Source organism: Schistocerca piceifrons, chromosome 2, assembly GCF_021461385.2.
Source record: "Schistocerca piceifrons isolate TAMUIC-IGC-003096 chromosome 2, iqSchPice1.1, whole genome shotgun sequence".
In the NCBI taxonomy this organism is placed as follows: domain Eukaryota; kingdom Metazoa; phylum Arthropoda; class Insecta; order Orthoptera; family Acrididae; genus Schistocerca; species Schistocerca piceifrons.
Window position 1 is genome coordinate 493,649,902 of NC_060139.1, and position 15,862 is coordinate 493,665,763.

Consider the following 15,862-nt stretch of genomic DNA (forward strand, 5'->3'; position numbering starts at 1 on the left):
ACCAACTGTCGAAAGCGTGAACAGCCACTTTTGCAATGCAGACTGCTGTGCGAAGCGCAGAGTCAGTGAGGTTCTGGAAGGTACCGAGAGGAATCTGGAACCATGCACGAATATATGGCACGAATGGCACGAATATATTCTCCAGACCACAACACTCCCTCCTCCGGCCTGCACTCTTCCGACGATTGTTACAGGGCCATAGAAACCAACGGCCATCTGTTCGATTGGTCATAAAACGTGATTCATCTGAAACGCGTCCTGTCGGCCCCCAGAGGACGTCCAGTTGTGATACTAGCGTGCAAATTTCCGTCCTTTGTCGCTGATGAACAGCAGTCGGTTTGGATGCATGAACAAGGCACCTGCTGTGGAGGCCTATAAAGAGCAATGTTCATTGAATGGTCGTTGAGAAGACGCTGTTGGTAGCCCCTTGGTTCATCTGGTCAGGTGCACCCCAGTTGCCTTGGCCCCAGTTTCGGATAACACTATTTTTCTGTGCATAATATACTTTAACCATGGTGGGAGACGAACAGTTAGCCGTTTCGGAAATGCTTCCACCCTTGGCCAAAAAACCTTTGTTCATGCTCCTCCGAACGTCAGATAAATCGCTCCATTTCCACATAACGACGGCGGCTGCACTGTTTTCCGCGTCCCCCGACACGTTTTGCATACCCGCCGCTGACACCTAACGTCTGTGAGTGGTTATAGCAGTTCGACGTCGAATATAGGCGGTGGTCACATTAATGTGAGTGGACCGTGTACAAACAGTTCTTGCAATTACCCAACTCCAGGGACCTTATGTAGGTCTACCTATTTATAAAAGCTGCCCATGCAGCTTCAACACGATACCACCGTTCATCAAGAGTAGTGACTGGCGTATTGTGACGAGCCAGTTGCTCGGCCACCATTGGCGAGACGTTTTCAATTGGTGAGAGATATGGAGAATGTGCTGGCCAGGAGAGCAGTCCAACATTCTGTATCCCGAATGGCCCGTACAGGACCTGCAACATGCGGTCGTGCATTATCTTCCTGAAATGGAGGGGTTCGCAGGGATCGAATGAAGGGTAGAGCCAAGGGTCGTAACACATCTGAAATGTAACGTCCACAGTTGAAAGTTCCGTCAGTGGGAACAAGAGGTGACAGAGACGTGTAACTAATGGCACCCCATACCATCACGCCGGGTGATACGCCAGTATGGCGATAACGAATACAAACACGGATGCGACCATCGTGATGCTGTAAACAGAACCTGGATTCATCCGAAAAAAATGGTGTTTTGCCATTCGTGCACCCTGGTTCGTCGTTGAGTACACCATCGCAGGCGCTCCTGTCTGTGATGCAGTGTCTACGGTTACCGCAGCCGTGGTCTCCGAGCTGATAGTCCATGCTGCTGCAAACGTCGTCGAACTGTTCGTGCAGATGGTTGTTGGCTTGCAAGCGTCCCCATTGTCGACTAAGGGATCGAGACGTGGCTGCACGATCCGTTACAGCCATGCGGATAAGGTGCCTGTCATCTCGACTGCTAGTGATACGAGGCCGTTGGGATCCAGCACGGCGTTCCGTATTACCCTAATGAACCCACCGATTCCATATCCTGCTAACAGTCATTGGATCTCGACCAACGCGACCAGCAATGTCGCGATACGGTAAACTGCAATAGCGCTAGGCTACAATCCGACCTTTATCAAGTCGGAAACGTGATGGTACGCATTTCTCCTCCTTACACGAGGTATCACAACAACGTTTCACCAGGCAAAGCCGGTCAACTGCTGTTTGTGTATGAGAAATCGGTTGGCAACTTTCCTCATGTCAGCACGTTGTAGGTGTCGCCACCGGAGCCAACCTTGTGTGACTGCTCCGAAAAGCTAATCATTTGCATATTACGACACCTTCTTCCTGTCGGTTCCTGTTCGCGTCTGTAGCACGTCATCTTCATGGTGTAGCAATTTTAATGGCCAGTAGTGTAAATAGTCTGTTACGTTTGCTGCCATGTTGTACTTCCTTGTAGTGTTCTCCGGTGGAATGATAAGACAGGAGGCTGATAGGAGGCTAAGGGAAAGAGAATCTACAGGGTACTGACCAGCTGCGGCTCCTTGAAGGCGTGCGCGGGCGCCTGGAAGCTGGAGCTGCGCGACTGCCGGCCCCTGGAGGAGGCGTGGTCGCGGTCGTCGGCCGAGCTCATCTCGACGACGGTGAGCGGGATGTTGGGCGTGGTGGCGCGCATGGCCGCCTGGTGCTGGCGGTAGCGCTGCTGCAGCGCGCCCAGCCGGTCCGCCGTGGGGTGGCGCGCGTGCTCGGGCGGCGCGCTGCCCAGCTGCGGCGGCGGCGGCGGGCTCGGCGCTGCGGGCACACGTCTCTCCACTGTGCGGCGCTCTAGGCCTCCCAGTTACGTCACATTTCATTATTAGTATACGAGGTGTGCCCGAAAAGTAATGAGACTGGCAGCGATGCGAGCGTAGCACCGCTGTGTTGTTCTACTTGTGTACACCGGTATGTTCATCTCTTCCAGATGCTCGGTCCGAGTTTCAGCTCCGTACAGCCATCACGTGAGTTTTGAGAGCTTCACCAGGAAGCTGCCTTCATGTTGTGTGTTACCAAAATGGAACAGTGGAATTTAGAGCAACTTTTGTGTAAAACTTGGGGAATTTGCGAGTGTGACCTTTAAATAGTTGAAAGAGGCCTATGGGGAACATTCCTTCTCAAGAGCACAAGATTTCGCTGGCACAAATCATTTTCGGAAGGCCGAGAACACGTTCAAGATGAGCCTCACCCAGGGAGATCAGGAACTTCAAAAGCCGATGAAACGTCGAACACGTGCGTGCTCTTGTTTCTTCAGGACAAACGGTCATCCCAGTGTTTTACAAAGCCACTTCCATCACTGAATTTTTCATCTCAAATGGTATTTCTGTTGTTCCACAGCCCCTCTATTCACCTGAACTAAGTACTTGTGATTCTTTTCTTCTACATCTACATGTACATACATGCTCCGCAATCCACCATACGGTGCGTGGCGGAGGGTACCTCGTACCACAACTAGCATCTTCTCTCCCTGTTCCACTCCCAAAGAGAACGAGGGAAAAATGACTGCCTATATGCCTCTGTACGAGCCCTAATCTCTCTTACCTTATCTTTGTGGTCTTTCCGCGAAATGTAAGTTGGCGGCAGTAAAATTGTACTGCAGTCAGCCTCAAATGCTGGTTCTCTAAATTTCCTCAGTAGCGATTCACGAAAAGAACGCCTCCTTTCCTCTAGAGACTCCCACCCGAATTCCTGAAGCATTTCCGTAACACTCGAGTGATGATCAAACCTACCAGTAACAAATATAGCAGCCCGTCTGTGAATTGCTTCTGTGTCCTCACTCAATCCGACCTGATAGGGATCCCAAACGCTCGAGCTGTACTCAAGAATAGGTCGTATTAGTGTTTTATAAGCGCTCTCCTTTACAGATGAACCACATCTTCCCAAAATTCTACCAATGAACCGAAGACGACTATCCGCCTTCCCCACAACTGCCATTACATGCTTGTCCCACTTCATATCGCTCTGCAATGTTACTCCCAAATATTTAATCGACGTGACTGTGTCAAGCGCTACACTACTAATGGAGTATTAAAACATTGCAGGATTCTTTTTCCTATTCATCTGCATTAATTTACATTTATCTATATTCATAGTTAGTTGCCATTCTTTACACCAATCACCAATCCTGTCGAAGTCATCTGGTATCATCAGCAAAGAGCCGCACATTGCTATCCACCCTATCCAAAAGATCATTTAAGTAGATAGAAAACAACAGCGGACCTACCGGATTTTTCCGGAATGGAAAAATGTCTCTAAAGGACATCATTTTGGTACTCTGGAGAACATCCAAAAGAGTGTGGCCGACATGTTAAAGGTCCTACCAGTTCAAGCCTTTCAGCAATGCCCCCAGAAATGGGAACAACAACTCTGCCGGTGTACAGCTGCCAAAAAGAACTACTTTGTTTAGAAGAAAATAAAAAAACAACCTTTCCTACATAAAAAATCAGTCTCATTACTTTTCTCGCAAATCTCGTAGTCTGGCTGCAAACTGAAGAGTGAGCAGCTCTTATATTGACGAAACTGTCCTTCCCTGGAGGAACGCTACAGCTTCCTATGTCTGTGAATCAATTGCTCGACGAGGCGTACAAGGCAGTCAGAAGCAGTTTAGATAGATTGCGTTCGTTTGCGTTTCTAGCATTAGATATACGAGACCATTCCATATTGATTTACACTTTACTCTTTTTTCCCGCCATTAATCGTGCGCCATTTGACTGGTCATCACACTTCCAGTATGTAATAGTTTGGTCTAATCGTAGGTGGCGGGAAAATCAGTATAAGTGTGATCCTTGCACAGCACAGCCCGTTTACCCAACTGCTGTCGCTACATGAGCGGACAACTGGAGTCTATTTAGCATGGATGTTTGTGATGTCCTTAAGTTAGTTAGGTTTAAGTAGTTCTAAGTTCTAGGGGACTAATGACCTCGGCAGTTGAGTCCCATAGTGCTCAGAGCCATTTGAACCAATCTCCCCGCACTGCCACCAGTTGCCTGTGAATATCCGCAGTGTTTACACCCTCCTTCCACAGAAACCATGTCGTCCAGCACTGTTCTCCTTATCGGCCGCTCACAAATTGATAGCAGTTGGGTCAATAAGCAGTACTGTGTAGGAATCACTATTTTACTGGTTGTCCTGCTAACTAGGGTTAGAACAAACAACCATATAGTTGAAACTGTAATAAAGAGTCAAATGACGCACCATGAATTAAGGGAAAAATAAATCAGTGCACAATGCTTCTCCTATTACTAATTTCTGTATTCCGTTTAGTGGAAAATGAACACTCCCTCGGCGTGTCTGTGCTCTCCGTCCCCACAGATTTAGAATGTTCACAGAGGAACAGCAGGTGCAATTTTTTGTGACGTAGCTGTGTGGACAGAGTAGGGACTCGCCTGCTCGCTCTTCATTTTACAGCCATATTATATTCCATGAATCCTGTGGAAAGTATATCTAATATCTAATCAAATCTTCTCTGGTTATCAGCCGGAGGGTGCGTCGTAATTGTCACGACTTATAAATGAGTTACCTATTCGTCATCATCAGGCGAAGTGTCGGGGTAGTGTCAGTTTCGTTCATGTATAGGCACTGAATCGCAGATTCCTTTGCCGAAGGCCCAACGGGTAGGCCAGCCATATGCCTCTGGAAGAGATGTCGTACCTGGCGGTGCAAAGAGCGGAGGGTTGGGTGGAGGGGAGGCTGGTCGGAAAGAGTCCGAGCGTCGAGTCTTGGTGTACCTATTTCGCCCGCTGCTTCCTCTGATTTCACATTAGAGCGTTCCTGACTTGCTAACGCAGCATCCCATACTCAGCTCAGTTGGGAACCACTTTTACGACTAACATCGTCACGTACTGTTATTTCTGTTGCCTCCTTGATGACCCAGTCTCAGAACTCCGGGCACGGCACAGTACCTTTGTTTTTGATGCTGTGCCGCGCCACTACAGGCAGGTCTACGGTTTATAGAAAGCGAGTGGAAGCTTTCTCAGCGACTTTTATTCAGGAAATCTTCTCGGGTTATCAGCCAAGACGTGGCGTTATGTTATCGCAACATTTCGACGAAATGCCCACGTCATCTTGAGGCAACGTGTTGGGTTGATGTCCAGTTGGTTCCTTTACGGCCGCTGGACCGCAAACTCTGTCGAGGGCCCAACAGAACAAAGGTGCTTTGCCGTGCCAATGGATTCTGTTGGGCCCTCGGCAGAGTCTGCAGTCCAACGGCTGTAAAGAAACCAACTAGACATTAACCCAAAACGTTGCCTCAAGATGACGAGTAGGCAACTCGCCGAAACTTTGCGACAACACAATGCCGCCACGATTCGGCTGATAACCCGAGAAGTGCTCTCATCACATTCTTTGGAGAAACTAAGGAATCATGATTAATGTGGCCGGTGCTCTACTGAGACGAAACGTGCAATCAGACACTTATAGTGTGCAAGACCTATTGTCATACAAAGGCGCTGGTCAATGACTGTTGGACTACGTCGGGTATTGGCGTACAGACGTGTGGCGCCTGGCAGCTGGTACCTGAGTGTACGCTGCACTGCCCCTTTTCCATGTCACTCTCATGTAAACACGACGGTGCTGTCCTGACCAGGTCTTCAGTTCGCTTTGCCGGGTGATAGCTACGTACGTCAAACTGTAACGTCAGTACTGCTCTTGCCAAATGGAGGTTTGCTAAATACAACTTCAAACTTTATCACTGTTTTCATTTAAAAATGTCACCAATTCCTACATTCATGACCGTTCACGGATGTTCTTAGTTTTCTTAGTGCCTACGGACTCTCTTTTAGTTTTAAAGTTCGCACATTTGGGAATCACTCTGCTGCAAAAAACACTGTTTATTCACACTCGGCTCAAATGCAGCACTCAAGTGCCTCTTCAGTGTTTTGTTGCTCACGTTTCAGAGTGCGTTCCTTTCACATTGTATTAAACTAGTGGTCTTCCGTGATTACAAACGAAAGTTGACAAGTATCTACACTGTATTTAAGTACAATGTAATGAAATGATTTTATTTTACGAAATATTATTGTATTACAGCACTAATGTTAATAAAAAAATAAAATCAAAAATAGATTTTAATAGTTTTTCTGAAGATACGCTTTAATGGAGTACGAGGAGTTGCCAAAGAGAAATTTGTTTTAAGTCGGTCTTAAAATCTTCCACATTACCCATAAGACATTCAGTACATTCCGGCCTGTTGAGAATTTATGTATATTCACGAATTTCACAGCAAATATATATGTCTGAGTTTTGTGAAGCATTTGTCAAAATACTAAATACTTATATAGATCATCTGTATGATGTTACAGAAGTAGCTGCAAACAGAATTCTTAAAATACGCTTCTAAAAACACTACCCTTGGAATTATTCCATAATTCATTAGTAAACAGTAACATGAAGACTAACCTGGCTTCTTCATTTTTAAAGTCCATGGGGCAAAAAACAGTGCATACTGAAAACACATCTGAAGTGAGGAGCTTCATTTATTCTAAATAGCGATTTTTTTTTATTAAAACTGTGGTCTATCTATTGTCTCAAAAAATTGGCTGTTCCTGCTTCTTATGCTTCATTGTTTGAGTGAATTAATGAATTGCGTGTTTTGAGACTAACGAAAAGTTAATAATATTTGCTTTGGCTTGAATTATCTGCAGATATTTCAGACATTTCTGTAAGGGAAATGGCACTATTTTTTATTCCTATATAGGATCAACTGCAAAAATAACAAATTTATTTCTTCTAACAATTCATGTATATCATAAACAACTTAAGACCAAAATCAAAACTCTTATTACTTCCAATTATGAGTGCCTGTTGCTATGTAATCGACATGTAACTGCCAAGCAGAAAAGATAAAAACCATAAACTTATGTCAATTTATCCAACACATTGTATCTTCTACATGAGATAACAGTTCACAGAATCTAAAGCTCTTGTCAAGTCATAAAATTTTACTAAATGGTAAAAATGCTGACTGACTACCAAATCAAAGATGATATAATTCTCTTGAAAAGATGGAAGCTCGAGGGGTGATTTGTTTCCTGTTTTAGACATGAAAGACACCAAGGAACTTCAGCATGTGTTGGCTGCTGTGTATGTAGGCAATCCCTCAGAGTATGGCACTGTAATTAAGTGATGTTGGCGTCCACATTGTGGTAAACAATAAAGTAAACTGAGCCTGATAGTAATCCCTCAGCGAGGATCACATGATTTGAGGTCCTTGTGCTTGAGGTCCACACAATAAGTCATTGCATAGGTTTTCAGAAGGGTTTGTGGTGGAGGAACAGTGTTGTTCTGAGATAGTGAAATGATTTTCCCCAATTTTTCGCGTGGTTTGTTTCATTTTTCACTGATCCTTCACACTATTAAAATTGTATGGATGGATCAGCAGGGCCATATATCTCTAGAGCATTCTAACAACGTTGTGGAGATTGCTGCAAACAGATGTACATCGTGCTACACTATAGATGTTCAGATTACTGCATTGGTATGCAGAGGATACTGATTCTTGCCATTACAATTCACTAAGTGTTTTCAGCTATACCGTTTATGCTAAGGATCTCCTGTCGAATCAGTATAAAGAAATTTGTGTATTTGGTAAAACTTTTTTATCATATTTTGACACCCTGGTAACTGTATTAACTGAAACCTTGATAATATCTGTAACTAATGGCGAGCAACTGTCAAATAATATAGCTGTGGGTAAGCAGAATTTTTAACACACGCCAATTTATTTCGTTGAAATTACTACTAGATGTCATATACACATTTATCATGCACCACCACCACCAAGTTCAGAAGGACATTGGCTGTAGCTTTCTGAAAGGAACCATTCTGGCAATTATGAGAAGTAATTTAGGGAAACTGCAGATAACCGAAATATGGATGACTGAATAAGAATTTAAATCCTGGAATGATGCCTAATAATGAATGCCACATGTTTGTCTACTTTTTACCAGTAAGTTAAGTGATCTATAATTCGTAAGGAAAACTAGCTCAGAAGAACGTTATGATATTTTATGAACCAATTTTAGAGTAATTGCAGTATTTATTCTGAAACAAATACTGAAGGAATACACTATCAAATTTAAGATGTTCTGTCTTAAATAAATCGTAATTTATCTTTGTTCATGTAGACTTCTTTAAGAAGCTGCATGAGACAAGCAATGTTATTATGTCCAACTAGGAAACACTGTGCTTGACAGGTTCCGTATGGAACTCTAAAATATGTTCTTTGGAAATGTAAAACCCTTGGTGGAATAATAGGTATCAAAACAGACAGTTGAAATGTATTAGTTACCACTAAAAAGTATTTTGAATATTTAAAATGTACCAATAGTTAAAATGTTACAAGAGAATAAACACCCTCAGAATATGGAAACTAAATTTGACCATACTTGCAGCTACCATGTGTCACTACACAGGGTAATGCGTTCTGACTCAAGTAATTGACTCAGAAGTTATATCATGTTATCAACCTATAACATTCAAAATAATTGTATGAATGATATGATGTTGGTCACAACCTTATACATCAACAATGAGATTCATTATCTCAACTGTGTTATAATAGTGGTAATACAGTATTTTCAAGATTTGGAGCTATTGCAGTGAAGTATTAAACAGATATTTGATTAATGAAGATAAAGAAAACGAAAATCAAAACAATCTGAAAAGACAAGAGCAAAGATATTTTGAATTGACTGTCACTTAGTATTTCATAGGTCTTTTTTGTCATCCACTGCTTGAAAAGGAACAGGCCAGCTGTCTATATCATTTTCATCACAAATCTCGTATACACAAGCTGTAAAATTTTCGCACAGTTAAGAAAAGGAAGACCACTATGAAGCTGAAGTTGTATTAAGCAGATACCCTTCATTTGGAATCCTGACAAAATGTTAAGATCTACTGATACTGAAACTCATTATGTAGACCAGTGTGTATCACTCTGCATCATATGCTGTTGGTTCAATCAGTATTGACCACTGCTGAAAGTATCAAAATGTTCAAATTGCTAAAATATGGATTTATTCAAATGAACTAGTTGTCTGTTGTATATTATTTATTTATACAGACTAATAAGAACCATCCAGAAGCAGTAGGACCAACAGAAAAAGGTACTGGTTAGTGTCTTTCTTGAAGCAGTCCTTAGTTCTATTAGACACATATAAAAACCTTTATAGCCACCTAAAGTGCGTCACTAAATTTGATTAAAGTATAACTATACACATTTATGGTTGTGGCATCTTTTCCTGCTATTACTATCATTTTAGTTTTAGTTCTCCCTTTCCCCTACTGACACAAGCTTAGGTATCTATGTGTGTGTGTGTGTGTGTGTGTGTGTGTGTGTGTGTGTGTGTGTGTGTGTGTGTATGTGTGTGTGTGTGTGTGTGTGTGTGTGTGATTCCATGCCAAAGAGATACATCTCCACAAATATGTATTATTTTATTGTTGCTGAAATAATTACTGAGGGCAGGTCTATTTTGCTTACCAGTACTTCTCAAGTACCTTCTTTTCACCTATCTAGTCATAAGTAACACCATTTATCAATAGTTTCAAATAAAAATACAAATTGCAAGAATATCACATTTACACAACTCAGAAAAACAAACTAAATCTTGAAACTTCTTGTACTACTTCTTTTAGAACTGAATCATTAGTATTCACTCACACACTATATTAATAAAAATTACAGTATGCTGAAAATAATTTGATTCAAAATGTTAGTATTTTTGTTCCTGTTGCTGTATAGTGGAGCAATCTCAAGCAAAAATTGTAATTACTTTAAACATATCTTCCTTATAACATATGTCTTACCACTGTAATAAGTGCTCTTACATTGAACTTTGTTGTTTGGCGTTTCAGGAAGAGGTCGAGTACTCATTATCCTCCTTAGGCTTCCCATTTTATCCTTGATAGAAAATTCCTTCTTTGGCAATGGTGGGCCCTAATTTAAACAAGATAAAAAACAGTGTATCCAAGTACAAAACGAGTTGAATATCTCAGTCACACCGTAACATGGGATCACCATGCTAAAGAAACAAATGCCAGAATTATTTCCTGGCAGATTTAATGATGATTAGTGGAGAATAATTTGCACTAGTATTATAAATTGGCATGCAAATTATGTATACATGATTCCTAGCAAATCACATAATTAAACAGCTTACACAAATTTTGATCTGTGGTTCCAGTGCTACAGGTATATTAATCTAAATTTTCATATTATACTTCTCATTTGAACATTATATTTTCATTCAGCTATGTATGGATCCATCTGTTTTCATGAAAGGTTAAATATTCTTCTGTCTGCATGGTGGTCCATCAGTCACATCACTACCTGGCGATATCAACTGCTCCCTTACTATGATTTAGAGGAGACCAGACAAATAAGATCATATTTTTCAGTTTGTGAAGAGGGTTTTAAATAGATAATTAGTAATCAGATATTTACCCCTTGTATTTTCCAGTTACTTGGAATAAACATATATTTTTTCTAACATAGATATGAGACTTTACATAAAATACATATATGTGAGGTGTGGTTTTCAGTGAATGAACAAAGGCACAACTTTTCATAAAAAATATATTGTGAACGTTTTTTTACAAGAATAATAACATATGACTGTATTACAACAGAAATAACACATTTTTATCAGAAAATAAAATGTATACATAATATTCTGGAGTATTTACATACATCTTATCACTTTACAACATTTCATTGCCATGTACCTTTGCTTTAAATTTACAATATATTACTTATTTAAAAATCAAACCAAATGTCAACACTAATAAGATTTCAACAATAAAACTTTCTTCACTGACAAAAAGTTTACCTCCAATATACTATGATATAATGTTACTCGAAAGATATCTGTTCTTATAGATAACCCTTGTTGTTAATGAGACTTGTATGTTTTCATATTAGTGATTTTATATCTTACTTAGCTATGGGGACAAAAGGGCAGTGTTGATACAATGAACACAGTGTCATATTTGACGTTTAATTATGGCAGTAAGTTACATTAAATATCTGGGCTGAAATACTATTATGAAATCGTCATCTCTATTCCTAAAGTGAAAAAAACGTAAGTTACACAAGACTATAGGAATTGAAACGTTATATACCACAGAAATACACCAAACAGTTCTAAACAAAAAATCTCTCTCACAGAATTATGCACTTTTTGTTTTTAAATGTTATATAAATATAATTTATATGAAGTTTTGTATCGCTGAAAAAGAAGGGAAACTAGGAAATATTCAAATGTTATGGTGCCAGAGAAAACACATCGTTGTATGGGGATGAATATTGGCTCAATGTCCTTCTACAGACAAATCAACAAGTAATAATCATTTAATAAATTATATTCAGTAATAGTTACCCTATAACCAGTTTCTAATTTAAATGGAAAAGGGATGTTTTCACCAGTTATTTATTTCCAGCCTTGAAGGAGAACACAGTAATTTGAATAAAATTTGAAACTGTAAAATTATTTTTATTCATAAGTTATACCAATTTAAATATATTGAATTTTTCAGAAAGCAGTGAACCTTTCGACATTTATCATACAATGTAGTAAGCAATTAAATAATTTATCACGATTTTTTAATTATGCAGATCTTGTCAAAATATTGTATACATGTGTGTGCCATTAACAGTAATCACAACCATTTTATCATGCTAACCTATGCAAATAACAGCAGTGCATGATATGTAGTGCAGTTTACATACAGGTTTCTAAAGAGCAGCAATATGATTTGTATGATACTCAGAATTTCCTGCATATACCTCATTTCTTATGATATATACTGTGGAACATGTGTAGTCAGATGCAAGACGAAGCTTAAAAAGTAACTGGTATGTTTATGGTAAATAGTTCACGTTTCTAGGCACGAGCCAAATGCAGTGTGATGATAGATTCTACGGTAAAGAAATGCTGTTGTCTTTAAAAGTGGAAGCTGTTTTTTGATGAGGAGGTAGGTGTTCAGCTCGTTTGAGGCAGAGAGGCGGTACCAAAGGGAAGGCAGTGTCCTAGCTGAGGGCGCAGCACTGGCTGCTTACCTGGTGCACTGCGTGTGGCAACGGTGAGCTGGTACGACTGCCTGGGCGCTTGTTGCGACGTGGGGGCGGCACGGGGGCGGCGCTGTGTTCTCCCTTAGGGGGCAGCGGCGGCCGGAACGTGTTGAAGCGATTCAGGTCCAGCGGCTGTGGACCACCAACATAGGCTCCTTATTACACAGTACATTTACAGATACAATTATGTCATCCTCTCCCTAATCCCACTCTTTAGCCTGACACACCTTATGTTTGCAAAATAAAACACACACACACACACACACACACACACACACACACACACACACTGGTACACTGTCCATACTATATGAGAATGTATACAACAGGAATGCAGCAGAGTGTGCAATGTGGCTTGGTCTGGGCTGAATAGTACACTTTATCTTAAAAAGTGTACAACGATATCAACACCGAATAGATTCAAAGACATGTCTAGCTGTCACCGTAGCTTCATACACATGCACACCATTCAGGGGAATGTAAATCAGTATAGCTATAATTCCCTAGAGAGTTACAATGGCCACCACAATGTTCTTCATGCTTAGTTTTGTTACCAGCTAGGGTATATACGGGCGTGAACAGCAGCCGATGTTGAGAGATCACTGAAGGACATGGAGATACCATGAACTCGTGTGAGACAGTGTTATCAGCACAGGAAACAGTTTGGAAGAGGCATCATTGTGCAGTCGGCCGAATAGTGAAAAAAACAGAGTTGTAGTGCATTCGGATGTGATGCTGGTGCAATGTTGAGCTGTATGGGAACGTGAGGACAGGCAAACTCGTCATCAAAGTTCCAGTCGACCACGACTGACTATCACAAGGGAGGCTAGCGATATTGTGCCCAAAGCACATTGTTAACCTTTCACATCTGTGCCTACCATCCGAGAACATGTAATGGTCTCCCTGTGACTTTCTCTGCCATTGCACACCATTGGTCAGAGACTGTCAGCAGCCAAACAGGAATTACTGTGTCATGTATAGGCTGCTGTTAACACCACAACACAAACAGCTGCGTTTGGGGACGTGCCATGATAAGGAAGCATGGTGTGTTGATGAACTGCATTGAATTGTGTACGTCATGAATCTGTTTTCTGCACTGCCATGGATTACCACTGTCCGTGAGCGTGGTGGTGACCTGAGGAGAGATCCAATTCTTCTAACGTTTTGGAGAGGCACAGCATTGTCGCTCCTGGTGTCATGTTGCGGAGAGCCATCGGGTATTGCTACAGGTCAATGGTTGGTAGTGATTGAGCGAAGTCTGAAGACACAAAACTACGACAAACACCAAGCGTCCTTATGTGTTACCTCTTATGTGACAGAATCTGCGTGATGTTGAGGTACTCCCAGTAGCAATCAGGATCCACAGATCTGTCCCCGTTACGTGGAACAAGCTTGGACATCAACTCTGTTTCAGTACCAGTGTCCAAGGACCAGTTATAACAGTTGTGGACCAGCTTGCCTCAGGAGGACTTACAATGGCTTTATGAAACTCTTCCAAACGAAATCATAGCAAGCATTTAGGCCAGATGCGGTGCAACGACATACTGAACAGTGGGCTCATACTGGCAAGTTGTTTGGAAATCTGATTCAATATTGTAATCTCTGAAATACACTGCTGGAAATGGAAAAAAGAACACATTGACACCGGTGTGTCAGACCCACCATACTTGCTCCGGACACCGCGAGAGGGTTGTACAAGCAATGATCACACGCACGGCACAGCGGACACACCAGGAACCGCGGTGTTGGCCGCCGAATGGCGCTAGCTGCGCAGCATTTGTGCACCGCCGCCGTCAGTGTCAGCCAGTTTGCCGTGGCATACGGAGCTCCATCGCAGTCTTTAACACTGGTAGCATGCCGCGACAGCGTGGACGTGAACCGTATGTGCAGTTGACGGACTTTGAGCGAGGGCGTATAGTGGGCATGCGGGAGGCCGGGTGGACGTACCGCCGAATTGCTCAACACGTGGGGTGTGAGGTCTCCACAGTACATCGATGTTGTCGCCAGTGGTCGGCAGAAGGTGCACGTGCCCGTCGACCTGGGACCGGACCGCAGCGACGCACGGATGCACGCCAAGACCGTAGGATGCTACTCAGTGCCGTAGGGGACCGCACCGCCACTTCCCAGCAAATTAGGGACACTGTTGCTCCTGGGGTATCGGCGAGGACCATTCGCAACCGTCTCCATGAAGCTGGGCTACGGTCCCGCACACCGTTAGGCCGTCTTCCGCTCACGCCCCAACATCGTGCAGCCCGCCTCCAGTGGTGTCGCGACAGGCGTGAATGGAGGGACGAATGGAGACGTGTCGTCTTCAGCGATGAGAGTCGCTTCTGCCTTGGTGCCAATGATGGTCGTATGCGTGTTTGGCGCCGTGCAGGTGAGCGCCACAATCAGGACTGCATACGACCGAGGCACACAGGGCCAACACCCGGCATCATGGTGTGGGGAGCGATCTCCTACACTGGCCGTACACCACTGGTGATCGTCGAGGGGATACTGAATAGTGCACGGTACATCCAAACCGTCATCGAACCCATCGTTCTACCATTCCTAGACCGGCAAGGGAACTTGCTGTTCCAACAGGACAACGCACGTCCGCATGTATCCCGTGCCACCTAACGTGCTCTAGAAGGTGTAAGTCAACTACCCTGGCCAGCAAGATCTCCGGATCTGTCCCCCATTGAGCATGTTTGGGACTGGATGAAGCGTCGTCTCACGCGGTCTGCACGTCCAGCACGAACGCTGGTCCAACTGAGGCGCCAGGTGGAAATGGCATGGCAAGCCGTCCCACAGGACTACATCCAGCATCTCTACGATCGTCTCCATGGGAGAATAGCAGCCTGCATTGCTGCGAAAGGTGGATATACACTGTACTAGTGCCGACATTGTGCATGCTCTGTTGCCTGTGTCTATGTGCCTGTGGTTCTGTCAGTGTGATCATGTGATGTATCTGACCCCAGGAATGTGTCAATAAAGTTTCCCCTTCCTGGGACAATGAATTCACGGTGTTCTTATTTCAATTTCCAGGAGTGTAGCTTCACATGATTCTCAACCGTGAAGATACGTTTTGTTTCCTCATCTCCTTCTGAATGCTTCTGTTTTTTTTTGCTGGGTAGTGTGCATTAAATAGTCATGTCGTCAAATTGTGTGCATATGCTACATCAGTTATTTATTAATACTATTGCTGTGTATGCAATAACTACTACATGCGTTTTT

General features: G+C 42.8%; 1 protein-coding gene across 1 annotated transcript in view; it reads right to left on the minus strand.

Annotated features, from left to right (window-relative positions):
* LOC124775510 (E3 ubiquitin-protein ligase lubel) overlaps positions 1 to 15,862 on the minus strand; it is a 488,311-nt gene that overhangs the window by 196,713 nt on the left and 275,736 nt on the right. The window contains exons 5-7 of the mRNA XM_047250342.1: positions 12,635 to 12,778; positions 10,405 to 10,513; positions 2,078 to 2,337 (exon numbers count right to left, since the gene is read on the minus strand). Coding sequence (XP_047106298.1) covers positions 2,078 to 2,337; positions 10,405 to 10,513; positions 12,635 to 12,778 — 513 coding nt within the window. The remainder of the gene's footprint in view (positions 1 to 2,077; positions 2,338 to 10,404; positions 10,514 to 12,634; positions 12,779 to 15,862) is intronic.